This window comes from Artibeus jamaicensis, unplaced genomic scaffold, assembly GCF_021234435.1.
Source record: "Artibeus jamaicensis isolate MK-2021 breed Jamaican fruit bat unplaced genomic scaffold, CSHL_Jam_final contig_354, whole genome shotgun sequence".
Classification (NCBI taxonomy): Eukaryota; Metazoa; Chordata; class Mammalia; order Chiroptera; family Phyllostomidae; genus Artibeus; species Artibeus jamaicensis.
Window position 1 is genome coordinate 38868446 of NW_026521803.1, and position 21131 is coordinate 38889576.

At 52.1% G+C, this 21131-nt stretch overlaps 1 protein-coding gene across 1 annotated transcript in view; it reads left to right on the plus strand.

The window, feature by feature from the left end:
- The window catches only part of PHLPP1 (PH domain and leucine rich repeat protein phosphatase 1), a 173916-nt gene extending 157962 nt beyond the window's left edge, over positions 1-15954 (plus strand). Inside the window, exons 13-17 of the mRNA XM_053664180.1 lie at positions 835-965; positions 5782-5886; positions 8631-8825; positions 11266-11494; positions 13882-15954. Coding sequence (XP_053520155.1) covers positions 835-965; positions 5782-5886; positions 8631-8825; positions 11266-11494; positions 13882-15009 — 1788 coding nt within the window. The 3' untranslated portion in view covers positions 15010-15954. The remainder of the gene's footprint in view (positions 1-834; positions 966-5781; positions 5887-8630; positions 8826-11265; positions 11495-13881) is intronic.
- The last annotated feature ends 5177 nt before the right edge of the window (positions 15955-21131 follow it).

Here is a 21131-nt window from a genome sequence, read left to right on the forward strand (position 1 = left end):
ACCCTGGTGTCCATGTCCATGGGCCATGCACACCTGTTCCTTGACTAGACCTTCCCCCTTTCCCTTCCCTTCTGGTCGCTGTCTGTCTCTTCCTAGTTTCCATGCCTCTGGTTCTGTTTTGCTCATTTGTTTGTTTTGTGTTCTGATCCACATGCTGACTCTTTTTGTGCTTATTTTTTAAGTGAGAAGAGGCAGGAGTTGGTGGAGGGAGGGTTCGGGTGTTCAGTGCCTGGAAGGCAGGGCCCGTATCCGATTCAGGCCTTTTTCTCGTACATATAGTAGACAGCCCATCTGCGGCCCATCTGCTAGTCTGCCTTTTACCAGTTTCTCAGTTTTGAACGATCTCATTTTGAGTAGTGGTGCTCTGCTTTTTCCTCATTGTGCATGTTTTTTGTTTGCTGTTGTAAGAAGTTTGTTTTCGATGTTGTAACCCTAACCCCCATGGCCACGCTAGGTGCACAGGTCTGTCAGCACTAAGAAAAACGATCCTTAGGATTTTTCAGTTAATATTTTTTAAATACAGAGATAAAAACTGAGAAGGATAAAGATGGGGAGAATAAAGAGCATGGAATTTTTTTCTGGTGTTATTCAAAGGGAGTAAAAATTTAAAATTAATTAATTTAAAATTAATTTTTATTTTAAAATTTAAATTTTTATTTAAAATAAAAAATTTAACCACATTTAGCAAAATCTGCATCCCACACCTCCTGGCCGGGCGGCAGCCAAACTGCCCATGAGCAGGGTGGTGCGGTGAACGGTCAGCCGGGTTCTGCCTCGCGGCGTGGGAACAGGGCGCCGCCTGACCACCTCTCCTTGTTTCCTCTCGTCCTTCAGTGCGTGGACCTGAGTTGCAACGAGCTCAGCGAGGTCACTTTACCAGAAAACCTGCCCCCAAAACTGCAAGAACTGGACCTGACGGGAAACCCCCGGCTGGCCCTCGACCACAAAACCCTGGAGCTGCTGAAGTAAGTGTTGGGCGGAGCGCCGAGGGCCTGTCCTCATCTGCTGACAGCAGGGCTGTGACCGAGTGGCCATGTCCAGCAGTCTGGGGCGTCCCTAACTCACTAGCAGTACCTGCGTGCGTTGGGAGGGATTGGCAAGTCTGTACTTTACCAAAATGCAGGGCCAAGGAAAATTCCAGGAGTTGGACCCTGAGTGTCCTTCCGGAAATTTTTATAGAAAAGCAACAAGACTGCTGATAAAGACAGTGGGAGAGCAGTAAGTGACCGAGACATAGACTTATATCTCGGACACTGATAACATGGGCGATACTCGATTCAGAGGTTCCTGTAGGGGTTTGAGAGAGATAAATAATGTGGGGAAATGAACAGTTTGGAAGTAAAATCCCAATTATTGAAACAAAATGGGAAGCGTGGGATAGTTAGATCCTGTGGAGTTCTCTTCGTGTTTTGGGAAAGAGTTCATTGGCACTGTCTCTTTCTCGGTGCTGATGGAGAATTCCAGGTTCATGGTCTCGGTAAAACTATAAAGGGAACCTCATCAGAACAGATGTCTCCATAGGAATGTTATCACAGATGCTAGGTGTCTAAAAATAGAATTGTGCCCCACGGTTGAATATTGTACAGCCATTAAAAACAACAGTTTACAGTAATATTACTACTCAGGGTCTCCCCAGTATAATGTTATGTGTAAAAACGTTAGTGAAGAAACTAGTGTAGTTTCACTCCACTTTTTGCACAGTGAATTTCTGTGCACTGGGCGGCATGTCTGCATGTGTGTGCCCGTGCACACCTAGAAAAGTGCCTGAAAGGACATTTTAAAAAATGTTAAAATAGTGTTATTCTCAGCATAATGGGATTTGGAGTGGTCTTAACTTTCTTTAAACCTGTCTGAGTGTTTGGACTTTCTGGCTGTGTGTCTTAGTCACAGCCTTGGATGTTGACAACCACCGCCCATGATGTGCACCTGACGTGCTTACACCGGTGGCAGTGTCTGCAGTGAGAGTCGCCTTCTGTGACCTTAGGAAAAACTGAGAAAGGAGGGTAGAACGTTTCAAAGAAAAGTGGTACGAACACTGCTTTTGGCCCCTAAAAGTATCCTAACCTCTGGTGCAGACCAGAGTTTGAAAATCATTTAAGGTGATTCTGGATGCAATTGGCCCAATTCATGCCAATTTGCTGATATTTTAAGTACTTAATCAGAACATTGATTTTGATACATGATTAAAGACACTGGCTGGGTAGAATGTCCTCGGGAATCCGAGGAGATGAGGTTCTCGGGTGGCCGGGTCCCTGCTGTTTGGGGGCCCGGCCACACAGCCTTGGCCCGAGCGCCCCAGTCCGGCCGGGCTTGTTTCCCCATCTCCAGGCTGAGGACGGTGAGACGCACTCTAGAAGGCACTTCTCAGAGCAGAGAGCCCTCGTATTATCAAAATACATTCCGTGTGTATCCAGATAACTTTTCAGTAGTTTTACAAATATCATGTGAAATTTTGTTAAGAATCATTACATCAAAATCTGTAAAAAATGCAACTAGCCGTTCGGAGAAAAATAAAAGTTGAATTCTTATCTCACACCAAAATAAATTCCAGCAAAATTAAAGAGTTAACTCTCTAAAATGAAATAACATTTAAAAGTAAGAAGAAATCAGCCTTGGCTAGTGTAGCTCAATTGGTTGTGGTGTCATCCCATAGACCAAGGGGTGCAGGTTTGGGTCCCAGTCAGAGCACAGGCCTGGGCTGCAGGCTTGGTCCCCACTGGGGGCCTGCATGAGAGGCAACCTGCGATGTTCTAGCACCAATGTTTCTCTTCCTTCCTTCCCATCTCTAAGCATGTCCTCTCATGAGGATAAATAAGTATGTAAATAAATGTGAGGAGAAATCATATGAATATATTCCCAAGCCAGAAAAGGACTGTTTAGACCAAAAAGGAGCAGAGGGATCACAAGCAGAGAAATTAATATATGTAGATATACCTTGATATTTATGTTAGGTATATTTATATGTAAAAATACTTTTTATGCATAAAAGATTTAAATGTATTCCAAAAGCTACCAAGAATAAATCTAAGAAGAATGAAAAACTTAAGAAGAAAGAAGAAGAAGAAACTTAAAAAGAAGAAACTTTGGCAAAAATACTAAAATAAAAGCATTAATATTTAATAGAAAATGTTCTTCTAAGTCAGTAAAAAATACTCAAAATAAGTAAAGAACATACACATTGAAGAAAAAAATACAGATAGTGACATGAAAAGATTGTTTTTAACTTTATTAGTACATCAAGGAACTATGAAATATTTAAATGGTAATGATTCTCTCCCTGAGGTTGGTGCTTCTAGAGGACTGTGCGTGCATGTAGCTTTTCTTAAAGCCACTGGCTCTGTGTGTCAAGCTTCTGAAAATATTCCCATTCTGAGACCAAGGTTTTCTCTGGCAAAAACTTATTCTAAAAAATGATCAGAAACATGTTTATTTTGGATGTAGCATAATCTTCAAGATATTTCTAATCTTATTTAGGATCAGTGTAAAACGATGGGAAGTGTCCATGATTTAATCAGAAAAAAAGACGCAGAGCCGCAGACAGACCACCGAGCCATGTTGCGTGTGTGTTGGAGAACATCTGCTTGTTGAATTCTCTCCAGTGAGCACGTGTTCCTGGAGGGGCCAAGCTACTGCAGTGAAGCACTTACCTGTGTGCTGTCAGGTTTTAGAAAAAGTAACAGACAATGAAATCACAATACTCTTACGTGAAACGTTACCTTCTGTTCCACATCTAGAAGATGGTGGCTTTTTAGCAACGTGGGAGGGTCTTAGTATCTAACGTATTGCTTGCACTTTTGGAGGCCTTTGTTCTGCGTGAGCCGGGAGCAGTGCCTCTGGCGACCCTGCAGCGTGACCCAGCTCCCGCTCCCAGGCCGCCTCCGACTCACTGAAGATGTGCAGGAGTCAACATTCAGGGCACGAGGGACAGCCGCTTGGCCACACTGTGATCAGCGGGGCCGAGAATGAGAAGTTGCTGCTTCATGGGAAAGGATTATGGGGACTTTGAGGATTATATATTCTTTCATAATCAGGCTAGGAAATGGAATTACTTCTTTGAAGGCTCAGTGTTCTGTCTGTGAAAAGTATAAATGTCTTTAGAAATGAGCCTCCGGCTTTCCCCTGGAATGCAGAAAGGTAGCAAAGTCGCAGTGAGAGCCAGTCTTTGGAGCGAAACCGCCACATTGCTTAGCGTCGCTTCTGCACCCGGGCAGCATTTGGCACCCAGTCGGGGGTGGGGGTGGGGGGAGCGCTGAAATGGCAGCCTGTGCTCATAGCTCTCCTCTTGGACCAGTGGGGCTGGAAACGTTGAAAAGAGGGGAGGTATCTATCTCCCTACTGTAAAACGAGGTAGTGGCTTGATTTGGGGATTTTCCATTGGTACCGTCTATGACTTTTATGTTTTGCAGCTTTTTAGGATAAAAGGACAATTCGATGTTTGCTGGTAATTGAGAGTAGAAACTCTGTTTTAACAAAACAATTTTAAATTTCAAAGAAAGTGCCACCAACTGTCTCGAGTTAAAGCGAATACTATTTGGTATCAGTTTACTTCTTAGAGTTGAATGGTTCTTAGGAGAGGCATTCAGTATTTGTTATATCTTAGAGTTAATGGATGCCAGCAGATCATTAAAATTCTTATAGTCATGACGAGTGTCGAGGTGCCATTTAAGTTAAGGGATTGTACAGATGCTTTTCCTTCTATTTAAGGAAGGGGGAGGGCTAGTGGCAGTTTACAAGTAGGAAGGATTTATTTCACCATGTGGCAACCAGCCCTTTAAAAAATCTACTTCACATCCGAATGACACCGAATGCTGCCTGGTGGGCCGGTTTTTAATGAACCCCATTCGAGAGTTTGTTTGCACTTTTCATATTCCTGTTGTGGGTCCTCTTGGGCCGGTTACGGCATATGGGGGCAGAGGTGGGGTAGGAGCTTGTCTTCCAGTTTAAATACACATGGTTAGCATGTAATTTATTGAAATTCTCTTTGTTTACTTTGTAATTTTGTTGGATTAGCCTTAGCATGGCTGACTGTGCAAGGAAGGAAAGAGTCGGAAGCTTTAGGGGGTGGCAAGTCCTTGGTAATGCTCACGAAATATTTTAACCAGTGATACAGGCAGGAACTGTTTTCGAGGATGAATGCTGCAGAATTGTCTCACATCCATGCAAACACGATGTAACTGTGGCTTGGGTTTTGATCTTTTCCCACCTGCGTGTTCGTGTTGTAAGAATGCGCACAATCTGATAGTTAGATTTCCTTTTCCCACAGCAGGGTCGAGAGCCGTCCTGTTCACTCCCAGGGAAGAGCAGCCCTCCAGTGCTGCGTGCGTGGGAGTCTCTGAGAACTGACGTGGACTGCCGACGGGAACTAATGTCCATGCTCTGCACGTCTGCCCCTTCATTTCCATCGTGAATATAGTAGCTAGTAATTGTTGCTGATAACTGTTTCAGACACCTTAGGCCCTGGCCAGGCAGCTCGGTTGGTTAGAGCATCATCTATCTCAATACGCCAAGGTTAAAGGTTCAAGCCCCAGTCGGGGCACATACAGGGATCAACCAACAAGTGCATAGATAAGTGGAATAACAAATTGATGTTTTCTCTCTCTCTCTCCCCCCAAAAAGAAAAGTCAATAAGTAAACAATTTAAACAAATATTTCAGACACTTAAAACAGTAAGAAACGGTAAGTACAGAGTACTTAACAGGTATTTTTCATTTCTCAGATAAAGCTAGCAACTTGTACATGTTTGGTTTTAACTATTTCCGCCCCTTACGTCTCTCCTGCTAGCAATATCCGCTGTTTCAAGATCGATCAGCCTTCCTCAGGAGACGCCTCTGGAGCCCCTGCCGTATGGAGCCATGGCTACACGGAAGCCTCGGGGGTGAAAAACAAGTGAGTGGGGGGGAGCTTTGAGTGAGAGCCCTCCTGCCCCACTGCCCCTCGGAGTGGGGCATAAAGAAACCCGGTGCTCACACCTGCCTGCCTGGTGTGCTACTCACTCGAGCTTGTTTCCCCAAAGTCAGGCCACCTCCTGACCGAGGTGCATTTGCACGTGAACCGCAGCACTGCTTGGCATCACATACTCTCCCTTTGTGAGAGATGTTGCTAGGATACAGTGTAACTGACATACTATATCTGTGTGAGACTCCAATGTTTGGAGGAGGCATCAGTATTGAAATGCATCCCTGCTCTTTTGAAAAGCCCCTTTCTCTTTCGCTGAAGCCTGCTTCCCCAGCAAAACGGGATCCTCGATTCTCCATATTTGAGATCCCTTACGTACTGACCAGCCGTGCTTCTAGGGAGCTGTTTCTACGATTGACAAGAACTTGGCAGGCGTGTGATGGCTGTGTTCTGTCCTGTCAGCTGCTCGTCCTGCCGCCTTCTGAATTTCTTTCTCTTTCCCATCTGAGATGCAAATGTTGATTTTCTTGAGAACGGTAATCAAGCTATTCAGGCTTGCTTGCATTTTATCAAGAGATGCTAATAATTAGTACTAGAAAAGTAGGGAACCCTGTAAATTCTAATAGTCATAATTTAATTAGCAATGGTGCCAGGACACAACATACTGAGAGGAGGGAGAACAGAAAGTGGACGATCCAGTGACAGTGGACATGAGACTCGGCCCTGGGCCCACAGGAGAATCAGTCAGATGGCGAATTCACCGCAGTTCTCCAACCGAGCGAGGGCCGTTGAATCAGAATGGTTTGCAGGCCCCACCAGGTGATTCTGACGCACATGCAGGTTTGAGAACCATGGACCAGCTGAATACCCTCCATGGAAAATGAGAGGTGGGCGCGCAGGTGCGGTGCTGTCTGCTTTCTTTGGGATGAAAGACAGAATCGGCTCGAGTTCTGGACCGGCACCCTGACCCTTCCCTCTCTGAGAGTGTGGTGCATTGTGCGGACCAGAGCGGAGGTGGTCCCTGTTCCGACGCCGTGCCCCGTCTGCCCTCCGTGCTACTTGGGCCCTGGGTGTCACGTGGTTTCTATGCACTTGGCGACATGTGTCATGGTAGTTGGGGGAGAGGGGAAGAAGTGCATTCCTTGGAGCACTCCAGGTTCCTTCTTAGAGGTCTTTTTAGATTGAAAGGCCTTGATATCTTGCTTGCCAACACTAGTATGTAAAGTTGCTTTTGAATTCACGAACACCAATGTAAAATTCAAGATTGGTTTTTAAACATCTCTGGGTATTAAAATGTTATTTACATATATATATATATATAATATATATATTATATATATCTTATATATATTATATATATCTTATATATATATATGAATGCAGCAATGACCAATTAATCTTTTTGCTTAATTCCTCCTTCCACAATTCCACAATTACTTTCTGAAAAATTTTGTTAGACTGAAGTATAGCATTAAGTACAGGAAAGTGAGTAAATGATAAGCGCACAGCTCTATGAATCCTAAAGCAATCCCACCTGCAAATCACCCTCAATCACAAAACTAGCATGTTACCAGCACCCCGAAGTCCCATGCCACCAGGCCCTCATTTTACTTCGCTTTTTTACCTTTGACTTCACCAGCAGAAGCTTCTCAAGGTTTTTCTCTGTGAGTTGTAGAGAGTGTTTTGTAAACAAGGAGCTTGCTGCTTGCCATCTCGAGGGGAGGCCAGAACTGCGGTCGTCCCTGCCTCCAAGTCTTGGGAGATGGCTGTGCCCCCTTCTGTCCCTCCTCCTGCCCCTCGGGGAGCCGTGTGGCCTCCCTGTCAGTCACTGCAGATCCTTTGGGGAAACCCAAGCGGGCAGCTTCAGCTGGATGAGTTAGGCTCTTACTCAGACTGAAAAACAAGCAGGAAGCTTCAGTGGAAGAGAAAAATCACTACTGGGCTTTTAAAAAACACATCTTTTTTTACACTCCCCTCCCCCATTTTGACGAGCACAGGGAGCCTATAGAAGGGAAGTAGAATTATAAGATGACCTGATATTATAGTGTGAATTGTACTTTGCCACTATTGCCATGTAGCTTGGGCCGGCTGGCTTTCCTTAGTGGTCGGAGGCAGGGGCGTGACGGAGCCAGCGGGTCAGACTGCCCGGCTTTACGTCGGGGCTCCGTGCGCGGCTGCTGAATGACCTTGGGCAGTTACTCAACCCCCCTTTGGTTTAATTTCCTCATCTGTGAAATGGCACTGAAAATACCGCCTGTGTCCACAGGGTGGTTGTCAGGCTTCCGAGTTACACACCAATGTGCGGTGTTCACGGCGAGGCCTTTCGGACGTGTTTATTTGCTTTTCCTGTGTTTGCGTCTTTTCCAGTGCTTTAGTTGCTACCCCATCTTTGTCTGATGTGGAAGTTCTCCTGAATCACTTTTGTGAAGATGGGCGTACGGATTTGTGATTGTGTTGTTTCCCATGGCCCTCGTTCTCTTTCTGCCACCCTTGAAAACAATGTCATCTAAAGAAAAGGGGCCAGGAAGCCACGTGACACATACACACGTGTCGGTCATCCTGGTTTACAGGCGGGAGTTGACAGAAATCAGTTGGGGTTAGCGGACCCAATTTTACTCTGTCCGGGGTCCGGAAAAAAGACCCAAGCAGGGGGCGCACAAATCCGAAAGGAAACCGGCGGGTGGGGCCCAGAGAGGGAGGAGCAGGCCTGGCCCAACCGCACTCTTGCTTTGCAGGCTGTGCGTGGCGGCTCTGTCGGTGAATAACTTCTGCGACAGCCGGGAGGCCCTGTACGGCGTGTTCGATGGAGACCGGAACGTGGAGGTGCCCTACCTTCTCCAGTGCACCATGAGCGACATCTTGGCGGAAGAGCTGCAGAAAACGAAGAACGAAGAGGAGTACATGGTCAACACCTTCATCGTCATGCAGAGGTGCGGTTCGGAACCTCCTCTCTGTGTGTCCGCGTTCTCCTCTGAGTGCTGGCCCTGTGGCTCGAAAACCAGGCGTCCGGCAATCTCGGAGCGCCGTGGTTGGCTGCGGGTGGTGCAGATGCGTGCAGGCGATTGGCTGTCCCCGAGCGTCACGGGTGGACTGTGTCCTGTCTGAGCCATACTGATGCTCTGACAGCTTTGCAGGGGTCCGTGACAGGAATTCCGTTTCTTTAAAACTGGATGCCACGGGCCCGCCAGGAGCCCCGGTTTTCGCGGCTGGGCACCGCCCATGCCCCCTTCCCCGTTCACCAGAGGCTCCTCCGGCCTTTCAGTGTGCGGACTTTCTTTGAAACAGACCGTCCTGTCTCGGGTGGTTCACCTTTACAAAACAGTCACCGGTCGGAGACGGGGTAGTCCTTGGTAAACCTGCCACAGTCCGATTTCAAGCCGGAACCTTGGCCATTCTTCAGGTGCTGTTTCCCCCTTTGTAAAATGTTCAGGTCAGTGTTACCGGCAGGGTCCTAGGCCACTGCCTAGCGCTTAGGGCTACTCCAGAAATTTTGGAATGTATGTACCTCTTAGTGCTGAGTGTGCTGAGCGTCCCCTCCTTCAAAGGACCACCCCCACTTGGTGGCTTGCCTGGCTCTGCAGGCTCTAGACACGGGGCCTGCCCAGTAACGCTGCCCTGCAGACACCTGCCCGTGTGGGGCCAGGAAGGGAGAGTGCTCTGAAGGTCACGGGAACCACGCTGTCTCTTCTCTCTTCTCTTTCTCTTCCGGGGTCATCTGCCAGAGGAAGTATCTCTGTGAGGGGGGAGAGGGGTCTCAGCCAAGGACTGCTGGTTCGGAGAAGCCTTTCAAGTTCCCCCAAGTCATGAAGAGCTAGGTCCTTGCGAAGAGCTCAGCGGAGGCAGGCCCAGGGCGGGCCTTCGCTGCCAGACTCAGCGCTGTCTCTCGGCTTCTCAGTGGGCCTGCTGCTCGCTGCTAGTGTTCGATGGCTCTTTAGATGTCCTGGTCATTATTCCAGATTCCGTAATGCCTTAAACCCTACCCAGTGGGTGTGGCTCTGTTACTGATGGTGTTTGACTGACGGGAGGCTCGGCCAGATGAGAGAGAGGAGGTCAGAGAGACGAGGCACGTTGTGCTGAGAGCTGGTAGGGGCGCAGCCAGAACGGGACCGTAGGCAGAAAGACCCCCAGAGGATGCGGACCACCGGGGACACCTGCCTACTTCTCTGTTTTCATCCATACCTGGTCCTGCAAAAAGACAAACGGGTAACACCCACACACACGTTCACCACCCCACACACACACCCCTTCACACACCTCCAAGAAGTCTGCTTGTTATAGACCCTCTAGCACTGGCTAAGAATTAAAAACATAAGAACCTTGCACTCTGATTATTTGCTGTGCTGGCCACAGGACAGCGCCCCATTTCTGGCCTTGCCCAGGGCAATCACTGAGCGGTGCCTCGAGCCAAACCCGGCTGTGGGTGTCCAGGAGTTGGGGTCTGAGACCCAAACTGCTGGCCCGTGTCCAGGGTCATTCACAGGCCTCGGTTTCACTGCTTGTTAATAGGACGTGGCCATGTGGTGTCTTTTGTTGGGGACTTGGATGGTCTTGGTGCAACAGGCTAATGCACGTGCCAGGCAGCCCTGGCTTCCGTTGCTGGTGTTGTCACCTGACTTAGATGGGACGGGAGCTGACAGAAGCTGAGGGTCTGCCCTTGTAAACAGGCGTCTGTCTCTCCTAACCGTGTGCTCCTGTGCACTCGGGATCGGCAGGGCCTGGCCGGCTCCGCAGTCCGTGGGGCTCCCCTAGATGGTCGGGCCTGCAGGTGCTCTGTAATCAGTCGGCAGTGGACCGACGGTCACGGACGACAGTGTTCCGGAGCTTGAATACCAGAACGCCCTTTCTGGGAAGGTTCTAGAACTGGCATCACTGGTCCAGCAGGTCCTCACCATCTAGAACAGGAACACAGATGGTCCAGTACGGCGGCACTGTCCCCAGCAGACCTCCGTGTTACAGGGGAGGGTGGCCAGGTGACCCCGAGGCCTGTGTGTCAGCAGGTGTGATGTCTCTCACCTGCTCCTGTGGAAGCGGTCCTGTCAGTGCACCTCTCCGGGGAGCAGGGGTTCAGAGAGGGTGGGGGAGCCCTCCCTGCTCGTTTGTCCTCTGGAGCTCGCTGCTCTGGGAGTGGCGGGCTGGGCACAGCAGGGCAGCGGCTCTCTCATTGCACTTCAGCTCCACCTGCTTTGCCCTGGTGGGGGGCAAACCCCTCTTAGTGAGGGGTGCATGAGCGGGGCCTACGGTGGTGAAGAGGCTCACCTAAACCCTGGGTTCTGTCCCCCCCCCCCATCTAGTGAACAGTTTTCTGTTCCTTCAGTAAAACAGATGTGTGTCAGGCTGCATGGGTTTTCACACCCTCTCTTTGGATTCCAGGAAACTGGGAACTGCTGGGCAGAAACTTGGAGGCGCTGCTGTCCTTTGTCACATCAGACATGACCCTGTGGACCCAGGAGGGTCCTTCACCTTGACCTCTGCTAATGTGGGCAAGTGCCAGACGGTTCTCTGTCGCAACGGGAAGCCGCTGCCTCTGTCCAAATCGTACATCATGAGCTGCGAGGAAGAACTGAAGAGAATTAAACAGCACAAGGCCATTATCACTGAGGTGAGGGGAGAGAGAGTGAGCGCCATTCTCCTCGGGGGGGTGGGGACGAAGGGCCAGGGTCGTGTGGCAGAGAAGCCAGCCAGGGACCGTTTCCCTCCAAAGACTTTCTTTAAAGGTGGTTTAAAATTGGAATTCCAAATCCCTAGTGTCACAAAGCCAATCTTTGAATGACAGGTGTGAGGACGTTCAGTGCACAGAACACTGAACAGTTGTGAGTGGTCTCTCTCTGTCGGGTTGTGCCCGGCGCCCCGTGGTGCTGACCCATCTGGGCCTCACAGACGCGCTGGTTTGGCTGCTGGTTGAGGGCTCTGCCCCTGAGATCATCACACTGCTGGCATCCCTGTCCCGGTGGGCTGTGAACTTTAAACCTTGAAGCCTCAGTTTCCTCATCCGTGAAGTGGGCATAGTAATAAATCTGCCCTGTCTAACAAGGCCTCTGTATCAGCAGAAATGGACTGGCTGTTTTGGGGGGTCATACACCCTGGTCCATTTGAATAAGGCAGTGAACAGTTTTCAGCCAGGGGCAGTTTTGTCCCAGAGGACATTTCACAGCACCTGGAGACGACATCTGTTGTCACACCTGGGGCAGAGAGTGCTGTGGGCATGAGCCTGCAGTGCAGAGGACGCCCCACAGCAGCAAGGCTCCGGGCCAGTGCGGCGGCGGTGCCCTGGGTGCCCCGGTGAGGAAGGCCGGGCGAGGCCAGCCGTGCCGATGCGGGTCCTGACGATGCAGCAGCGCCTGTGGGTCCCAGCGGCCCTGCTCCAGGTGCCAGATCCTCACACAGTACTGCCACCTGCTGGGCGCTCAACAATGATGGGGGACAGAAGTGACCCCCACAGACTCACGGGAGGTGTCCAGCCTTGCACTGTCAATAAAACCCACAGGCCTTGTGCGTGTCGCCCGGGAGGACAGTGCGACAGTGTGCGGTTTGTAGAGAAGTGTGTTGAGTCCAGATGGGCTTTGACAGGGACTGTGAGGAAGACAGGGACGTGGGATCCGCTGTGAGTCTGGGAGTGAGTTTGCGGGTGTCAGTCCCCCACCTGCCTGTTCTGGAAGCCGAGCAGACTCAGACAGTAGACACCGTCTCGGGGAGCAGAGCGGTGTGAGATGGCACAGGATGTGTTGAATTAGACACTTCACTTGACATGACACTACGGTTAATGGTGTCCGTACGCAAGTGCAGAGCCATTCTGTCTCCTCTGCCCTCCCCCCCCTTTTGTCTGCACCGCAGCACATGCAGTCCCCTTTGGTTTTGTGGCTTCTCTGCTTCAAGGTGTGCCCCCAAAGTGCCCACGTGCGCACACAGACACATACAACACAGACGCACGACTGTTGGTTCTGCTGGGGTGAGAACAGCCAGGGTAATTTCTGGCAAATTCCACACTTCAGGGAGCAACAGATTACATGAGTAGAATCAAGAGAGCTGAAAACCGGTTGAAGACTCGTTTCAGTTTTGCTTCTAAGAACTCTGCCTGCTTGTGCGTGTGTCGAGGCAGGCGTGTCCGTGGAGTTGCACAAGGCAGCCCGAGAATACCCAGCAGGCGCCTTGCAAATCTCCAGTGAGAAAGGCGGGTCGAATCAGAAACGGCCGGTTTCTGGAAGATACACCAGCTTCTAAGGGAGACGGCGAGGCCACCTCTGTGACCTCGTTCTAGACACACACTGAAAGTGGCATTTGTCATGATGGAGGTTCCCTGGGACCGTCGTTAAAAATAGGGGCATGGAGAGGCCCGTGATGGACCGAAACCCTCAGACTTGAACAGAGAACCAAGTGGGTACAGAGGGCCACCCCTCCCCCATCCGGCTTCAGAGTAAAGGTCTTTTACCAGCCAATGGTCTGAAACTTTGGCTCGTGATTTAAATGGCGTGAACCCAACTGGACTAAAGCCGAGGGACTTTGTCTTCTCTCCTTACCACCAGCAGAGCAAGTTCTCAGGAGTGATGGGAACAGGGTCCCCGCCAGTTTTTTTTTACCTTCCTAAGTTTAAAACGGTGTTGCCTCTGGGCCTTGTGGCTGATGGGCTGTTGGAGAGAAGCGCAAGGTTTGGGGCATTATTTGGCACCGGACCTGCCCCACGTGTCTGCCTGGGATGGGCTAACTTCAGGCCCGTCCTCCCCTGTGGGCTGCAGGAAAAGTCAGCACCCGCGCTGCTCCGTCAGGCCAGATGGTGGTTTGCTTAGAAGCCAGTGTGAACGCAACCCTCCTCCCTCCTGCGTCTGACCTGCCCAGGTTTCTCCTGACAGGTGGACACTCGCCATTCACCACAGCCTGCGCAGTCCTTCCCTCTGTGGCCCAGCTTCCTCCCTGGGGTCCCGGCAGGAGGCCCGAGGGAGGTTGCTGCCTGTGCTCTGTGCTAACCTCTGCTCGCACACCCTGTTCTTCCAGGACGGCAAGGTGAACGGAGTGACTGAGTCCACCCGCATCCTGGGCTACACGTTCCTCCACCCGAGCGTGGTGCCCCGCCCCCACGTGCAGTCCGTGCCCCTGACCCCGCAGGACGAGTTCTTCATCCTGGGCAGCAAGGGCTTGTGGGACAGCCTGTCCATGGAGGAGGCTGTGGCAGCCGTGCGCAACGTGCCCGACGCCCTGGCCGCCGCTAAGAAGCTGTGCACCCTGGCGCAGAGCTACGGCTGCCGCGACAGCCTCAGCGCCGTGGTGGTGCAGCTCAGCGTCACCGAGGACAGCTTCTGCTGCTGTGAGCTGGGCGCTGGCGGGGCGCTGCCGCCACCCAGCCCGGGCATCTTCCCGCCCTCGGTCAGCATGGTGATCAAGGACCGGCCGGCGGACGGGCTGGGCGGGCCGTCCTCCAGCAGCGGCATGGCCTCGGAGATCAGCAGCGAGCTGTCCACCTCTGAGATGAGCAGCGAGGTGGGTTCCACGGCCTCCGACGAGCCCCCGCCTGGGCCCCTGAGCGAGAGCGGCCCCGCCTTCCCCAGCGAGCAGCGCTGCCTGCTGCACCCTGCCTGCCTGCCCAGCTCCTTCCAGCGCCAGCTGTCCAGCGCCACGTTTTCCAGCGCCTTCTCGGACAACGGCCTGGACAGTGACGACGAAGAGCCGATTGAGGGCGTCTTCAGCAATGGCAGCCGGGTGGAGGTGGAGGTGGACATCCACTGCGGCCGCGCCAAGGACAGGGACAAGCCGCAGCCCGCGCTGCTCGTGCAGGCCGAGGCCAGCGACGAGGGCATCGTCATCAGCGCCAACGAGGACGAGCCCGGGCTGCCCAGGAAGGTGGACTTCGCTGCCGTGGGGACCATCGGGCGCCGGAGGGCCAACGGCTCGGTGGCGCCCCAGGAGAGGAGCCACAACGTGATCGAGGTAGCCGCGGACGCACCTCTCCGGAGGCCTGGAGGCTACTTCGCCGCCCCCGCCCAGCCGGACCCCGAGGATCAGTTTATCATCCCGCCTGAGCTGGAGGAGGAGGTCAAGGAGATCATGAAACACCACCAGCAGCAGCAGCCGCCGCGGCCGTGCCCGGGGGACCCGCTGCCGGACTACTGCGACACACCGCTATGACCGCGGCCCCCTGGACTACACGACCTGGGAGGCTGAGCGGCACGAGGCTCCGGGCTGGCGTTAAGCAGGGTCCGACCGCGCCCTCCCCCGACCCCCCGCCTGTCTTTGCGGCCAGTCTGTAGGTTCTCCCTGCTGGTGATTTTTAAAATAATTACCACTTTTCTTCTAGTGATGCTTTACCGATATGATTTAAATTTGTTAACTTCTTTTCCTAACGTCTCAGATGTGTAAAGACAAAGAACAAAAGGTTTAATATATTACAGAGAAACAGTTAATGATAATGTAATATTTTTTAAAATGGCTTTTTATTGTTTTGTTCGGAAGGCAGGGCAGGTTGCCATTGCTAAATGATTTAATAATATTGTAATTCGGGGGGGAAAGCTTTTTTTTTTGTCTTGAAAATGATAGACATTTGTAGAATATGGAGACTAACTCCTAGGAGTTGCTTACTCTGTCAGGTGACTTACGTCACTGGATTCACTAATTTTCTCTGAGAGAACAGTTGATTGAGAAATTTCTATTGTAAATAGCTCAGTGTTGTATAGTGTTGCTTCCGGTGTTTCGTAGTTTGGGCGTAAGGACACGGTCTAAACAACTGACTGCCCCCCACCCAGGAGCCCCCACCCAGCCCCCCAGTTCATCATTAAATATGAGGCCGAACGGCGAAGAGCGTTTCTGTTCAAAGGTGGTGCCTTGTGGGCCACTGCAGACACAGTTGCACCCGAGGGGCCCCTGTACCTCTTTCCCTCCTCTCCCGGCCCCCAGCCCCCAGCCCCCTGACTTTCACAGACACTTTCTAACCCTGTTCCTTACTGCCGCCGCCCCGGTCAGCATGGTTGTGTAGCGTTCAGGTAGGCCATTCACATACCAAGAGTTCTACTACAGCAGAATGCACAGATGAACATGTCATAATTTTTGTTATAATAAATACAAAATTTACAAGTACTGCACCCATCTGCTTTTGTCTCAGCAGCCAGATGTGCCTTGCAGTCGGTCGCCACAGCTGGGGTTGGGCTTGGAGTGACCAGGTGGACTGTTGATGTTACCAGATGCTTTCTGACTGATATTTTTGGGAAGGGAAAAACACCCAACAGGTTAACCTACACTGAATGAGGTAGTGACGTTGACCTTGAGATTAACAGAAGTAGTTGATCTTGTGGCCTTCCCATGTCTCGTTATTATGTAGCCCAGGTGTTAAAAGGGGATGAGACAGAGGTTGCAAAAAACAGGGCCTCTGGAAGCTGTCTCCCACAGAGCCATGCCCATCTCCACCTCTCCCAGGGGCCCCCAAAGCACAAGATCAGGTTAATCACCTTCGTCTGAACAGTGAACATCAGAAGCTAGTCAGCTCAGTCCCCACCACTAGGACAAGTGATGCTCGCACGGTGCCGCCCACTGGGACGTCCAGCACGCCCCTGACGGCCTCGCTGACCGACGGCAGCCCCGCCCCCGTGAGCCACGTGTTGAAGACTCGGTCCGTCTTCTCTGACTCACATGGACCGGCTTCCCAGGTGGACCTGCTCCCGTCCTCCTTCAGGTCTGCCCCCGAGTGGTGATGGTTCAGTGCCAGGACGATCAGCATTCCTCAACTCGCAGGCTCGGGGGTGGTGGCCTGTCTGTCCCTTTGCTGAGTGGCCAGGTGAGTGGGCTGGCCTCGTCTTGGTGTTGTCTGTGCTTGGTCCCACGTCGGGCCACTCGCGCACCGTGCTTCTTGGACACCACGAAGGCCACAAAGGAGCTCCTCTCAGCCCAGGGAGGGATCAGTGACCAGTGGCCTAGACTGTTCCAGACTGGAAGCAAAACCAGCCCCCAGCCCCCTGAGGACACCTGTGCCCAGCCCCTCGCCAGCCCCTGCCCTCCGCAGTCTGCTCTGCGGTAGGCGGATCCCAGCAGGCAGAGGCGGGAGGCACTGGGGCCCACGCCAGCGGAGGCCTGGCTGGTTCCCGCAGTTCCTAAACCCCCTGTGGGCCCGGCTCAGCCACCGCCCTGGGTGGGGCATCCCCAGGCCAGCCGGCCGTGTGGATCTCTCTGCTGCAGCTCCCTTCCGCGGGGGCCAGCACTGGACACCCTCGTGGTGGTCACCTGAGGAGGCAGCAGTCACTCGAGGAGCCCACGATGGGTGGGGGTGGCCAGGTGCCCCGGGGAGAGCCCCTCACGAGCCACGTCTGTGGCTGATGTGCGGACCGGGGCAGCTGGGGCTGGTGCTGGCCGAGGCCCGCCAGTTCCGCCAGTGCCGGCTTTCCTGTTCGCTGTGTCCTGATGTCACACTGAGCACACCCTACACGTAGAAGGTGCTGGGGAACGAACGAAGGGCAGGGCGTTTCTCTTCGGGAGTGTGGGGCAAACAGGCACGTGGACAGAGGAGCACGCCTTGCTCTTGCGTGGAAGCCTCGCCGTTGTTTTCCGAGGAAGCATGTCCTTTTGCTTCTCATCACGGTAGCATCTGATAATATACGTAAGCTATAACATGCATACTATTTCAAGGTCCCAAATCCAAGGTATCTGCAGAGTGAATATGAGCCAGAAGGGCATCTCCCCCTGCTGGGCAGAGCAGGTAACTGGGGAAGAGCAGGAGAGAGGGCGGGAGATGGAGCAGATTTGAGAAGCCCCGAGAAGGCTTGCGTCCTTGCCAGTACCCTCGGCTCCCCTTTCAGGACCGTAGAAGTGGTTTGGTGTGAGAGCGTCCACCTGTGTGCCCTCGGATTACTGCCTTTGTGGACTCCCAACCTCTCCCACCTGGTTTCTCTCGATTGCTTTTGTCGCAGCACCCCCTGCTGGTGAGGCTAGACCCTGGGTGCAAGTGGCCTCCCTGCTGATTCCTTCTTCATCCTTCCTCCAGGTTTCCAGAAAAAATAAAGTTTATGCTACTCATGATGTGAGAAAGCAGTCCCAGCACTATTAAGGAGATAGAGAATTTTTTAATCCTCATCCGAAGGACATTTTTTCATTGTTTGTTGTTTTTAGAAAGCGGGAAAGGGAGAGAAACATCCACGTGCAAGAGAAACAGTGACTGGTTGCCTTGTATGATCCTGGATCATGGATTGAGTGGTTGCCTCACATGTGCCCCTGGTCTGGTATGTGCCGTGATCAGGGGTTGAACCCGGAACCTTTCGGCTGTGGGAAGACTCTCCAACCAACCGAGCCACACTGGCCAGGGCAGAGGCAGAGGATTCTGATTAAGCCGTACCGTATTGCACCCATGGAGGTCTGCTTTGTCAGGTGGTGTAATGGGTGACCGCTGGTCATGGGCACTGTGCTCCCTGGGAAGTTGCCATGTGGGCCTGTGAAGAGGGGCAGCTGGTCACAGCACCGACCTGGAAGACAGGAGGTGAGTATCCTCAGCGTCTGCCTAGTTCCCCACTCCCCGCGGTGAAAGACACACACATAAAAATCCGCGCTGTGCCTCGGATCTGGCAGGACAGCATCCAAGAGTCGGGCCAGGGAACAGTCCGATTTGGTTGCATGACCCCAGGTGAAGCCTCCTAGAAGGCATTGGGAGGTCACCCCAACCTGTCAGAAGGTGGGGTTCAGGTGAAGTGTGGGGGCTGTGGTACCTGCCCTTGCTGCCTACCCGGTGATCGAACCAGGCCACTCATTCAAGGCAATTTGTAGATAGTAAAGCCTTATGTAGGCAGAAGTATTGTCACTGTTATAATGAACCATTAAGGATGGCTGGAAAGAAAGTAATTGGGAATGCAGCAAAAGTGCCTCTTTAAATGAAAAACTCTTACCAGAAACATCTATTGAATTGTTACAGGAGAGAGAGATGCAGTAATGGGAGAGAAAGTAGGCTTTCCTCATTTCTTGCTATTGAATTTCATTTTTTCTTTCCCTTCATCCTCCAGCATACCTTTTGTGCAAACGAATCCCTGCAAACTTTGTTCTATTTCACTATAGTCATTCACCTGCCATGAACCGACCCCCATTGCTGCATGCCTGAAAGATGGCTCCGAAATCTTTTTATTCCCCACCGCCATCAGAATACCAAAATTGCCACAAGGCTAGACAATTTGGCAAGCCCACTATCCCAACCATTCAGTGACAGGTCCTGAGGGTGACTGGGTTAGGGGGCTGCTGCCTGTTGTCCTCTCCAGAAGATCAAGGCTGAACACTGGACAGGAGGAGGCGGACAGGAGCCCCGACTTCTGGGCTGTGTTATGAAGTAGGAAGTCATGCCATTCCTGGCCCTGAATTGAAGAGCCCCAAAACAAGGGCTGCCTTTGTTGGGCTGCGGTTCGTGAGTGCCTTCATTTTAATTCCAGACCAGAAACACAATGTTCTGTCCTATTCAAAGGGGGGGGGGGGGGGTGCGGCAGAGCTCTTGGAGAATTTGCTGCCATCTGCTTATGACTGGGCCTCCTCCATTACCCTGCCTCACTGAAGATGTGAAGGTAAAACGTTTCAAACCGAAATGTCTACTCATTTCCGAGTTCTTAGCTCTCACGTTCCCCTAACTACTAATCTTACCCATTGAAAGAGCATTCAAATAGCAACCAAGGTAGATTTCCCAAATGTTGTGCCTCCAGATGTTGACTTTTCTGGAGCTCTCATTAAGAGGTCATTTGCTTTCCTGGGACTGTGCAAACTGCTCCACAGTTAGAATTCGGAGGTTCTTAAATCAGCGGAAATTGCCCTGCACACCAGGAATAAGCCACACACACAAAATATCTTGTTGTATGGCCTACGATCCATTTTAAGAACTACTCAAATATTCCTTTTCCTAGAGCCATGTCAGTGGGTTAAAAATAGCTGTTGAAATGTGCGTCGCTCCAGGCCTGCCGAGTGCAGGAGCGGCGGGTTGTTAGCCACTGCAGCCACCGGCTCTCCCAGGTAGACCCGCTGGGAACCTCACTGGGCTCGCAGTGCAGGATGCCTGCATGTCATTTGCATACACTCTCATGGCAACACTTCCAGGACTCCTCCACTCCCCACATTCGTGCCTCAGGGTATTTCATGGATTACCAAGTGTGCGGTTTTGTCCTTTTCCTTCTCAATCCCTGGCACTCATTCGGAGGTACGGGCTGGTGCGTGTCAGGGAAGGTCAGGACTTCCCACCTCCAAGGCATAAAGAGGGGAGAAGGGCCACCGCCCACACGCTGCTCCTCATTAACGCCCAGAGCGGGCGGGTCCTTCCTGCAGTGGAGAGCCAGCAGCCCTTGCTGCCCACTCAGGGCTCAGCACGGGGGTGCTTACTGTCCCCCCATGTCAGCCGCTCCCCACTGCCTCCTGGACGCCCCTGCAGGCCTGGCACTGGCCCAACCTGTATCCGTCGTCAAGCCCTGTCGATCCACCTCCTGGACCTCCCTCAGGGAGGACAGGGGCGATGAATACACGGTTTGTTTGTTTTACAAACATGATGATTGCAGATGTGAAGAAACTAGGAAGAGGGTGATGGGATCAAGGTGATGTTGGAGAAGAAGGCAGGATCTGGAGGAAGAGACTCTCAGGCAGAGGACCTGCCAGGGCACAGCCGCGGAGGGGGGGTGAGTGCTGGGGTCCCGGCAGGATGACGAGGACAGATGACAAGGTAAGGATTTGAAGTTTGCTCTGCCACAGAGATGAGTCAAACAAGGTATGACATCAGACATAAAACATTTGTCTTATCAGACAAATAAGATATTTCTGATAGTTCTTATATTTCGTTTTTATTTTCCATCCTCACCCAAAGATAGGCTCACTGATTTTAGAGAGAGGGGAAGGGAAGGAGGCAGAGAGGGAGAGAAACACGGATCGGTTGCCTCTAGTATGTGCCCGACCAGCACGGAACTCACAGCCTGGGTGCGCGCCCTGAGCGGGATGGAGCACACAACCTCTGGTTGACAGCCGATGCTCCAACCACGTGAGCCACAACAGCCCGGGCCGTGATTGTTCTCATTATGGGTCAGGCCCTAATTCAAGTTCTTCTAGGCAGCTGGCATGGGGTTGCACTTGAGACCACAGGGTCTCAGTTGCCTTTAGCTCCAAATAATCCACAGGCCACACACAGGCGCCCCTGGGTGACCCGTTCTGAGCCACTGCAGAGTGTCCTGCCACAAGTGGAAGCTGCGGTCTGGGCGACTCGCCGACTTCTGCCTTTGCTGAATCTGTTGTCCCCACAAGGGGCCGGCCCGGAACTGGCCACT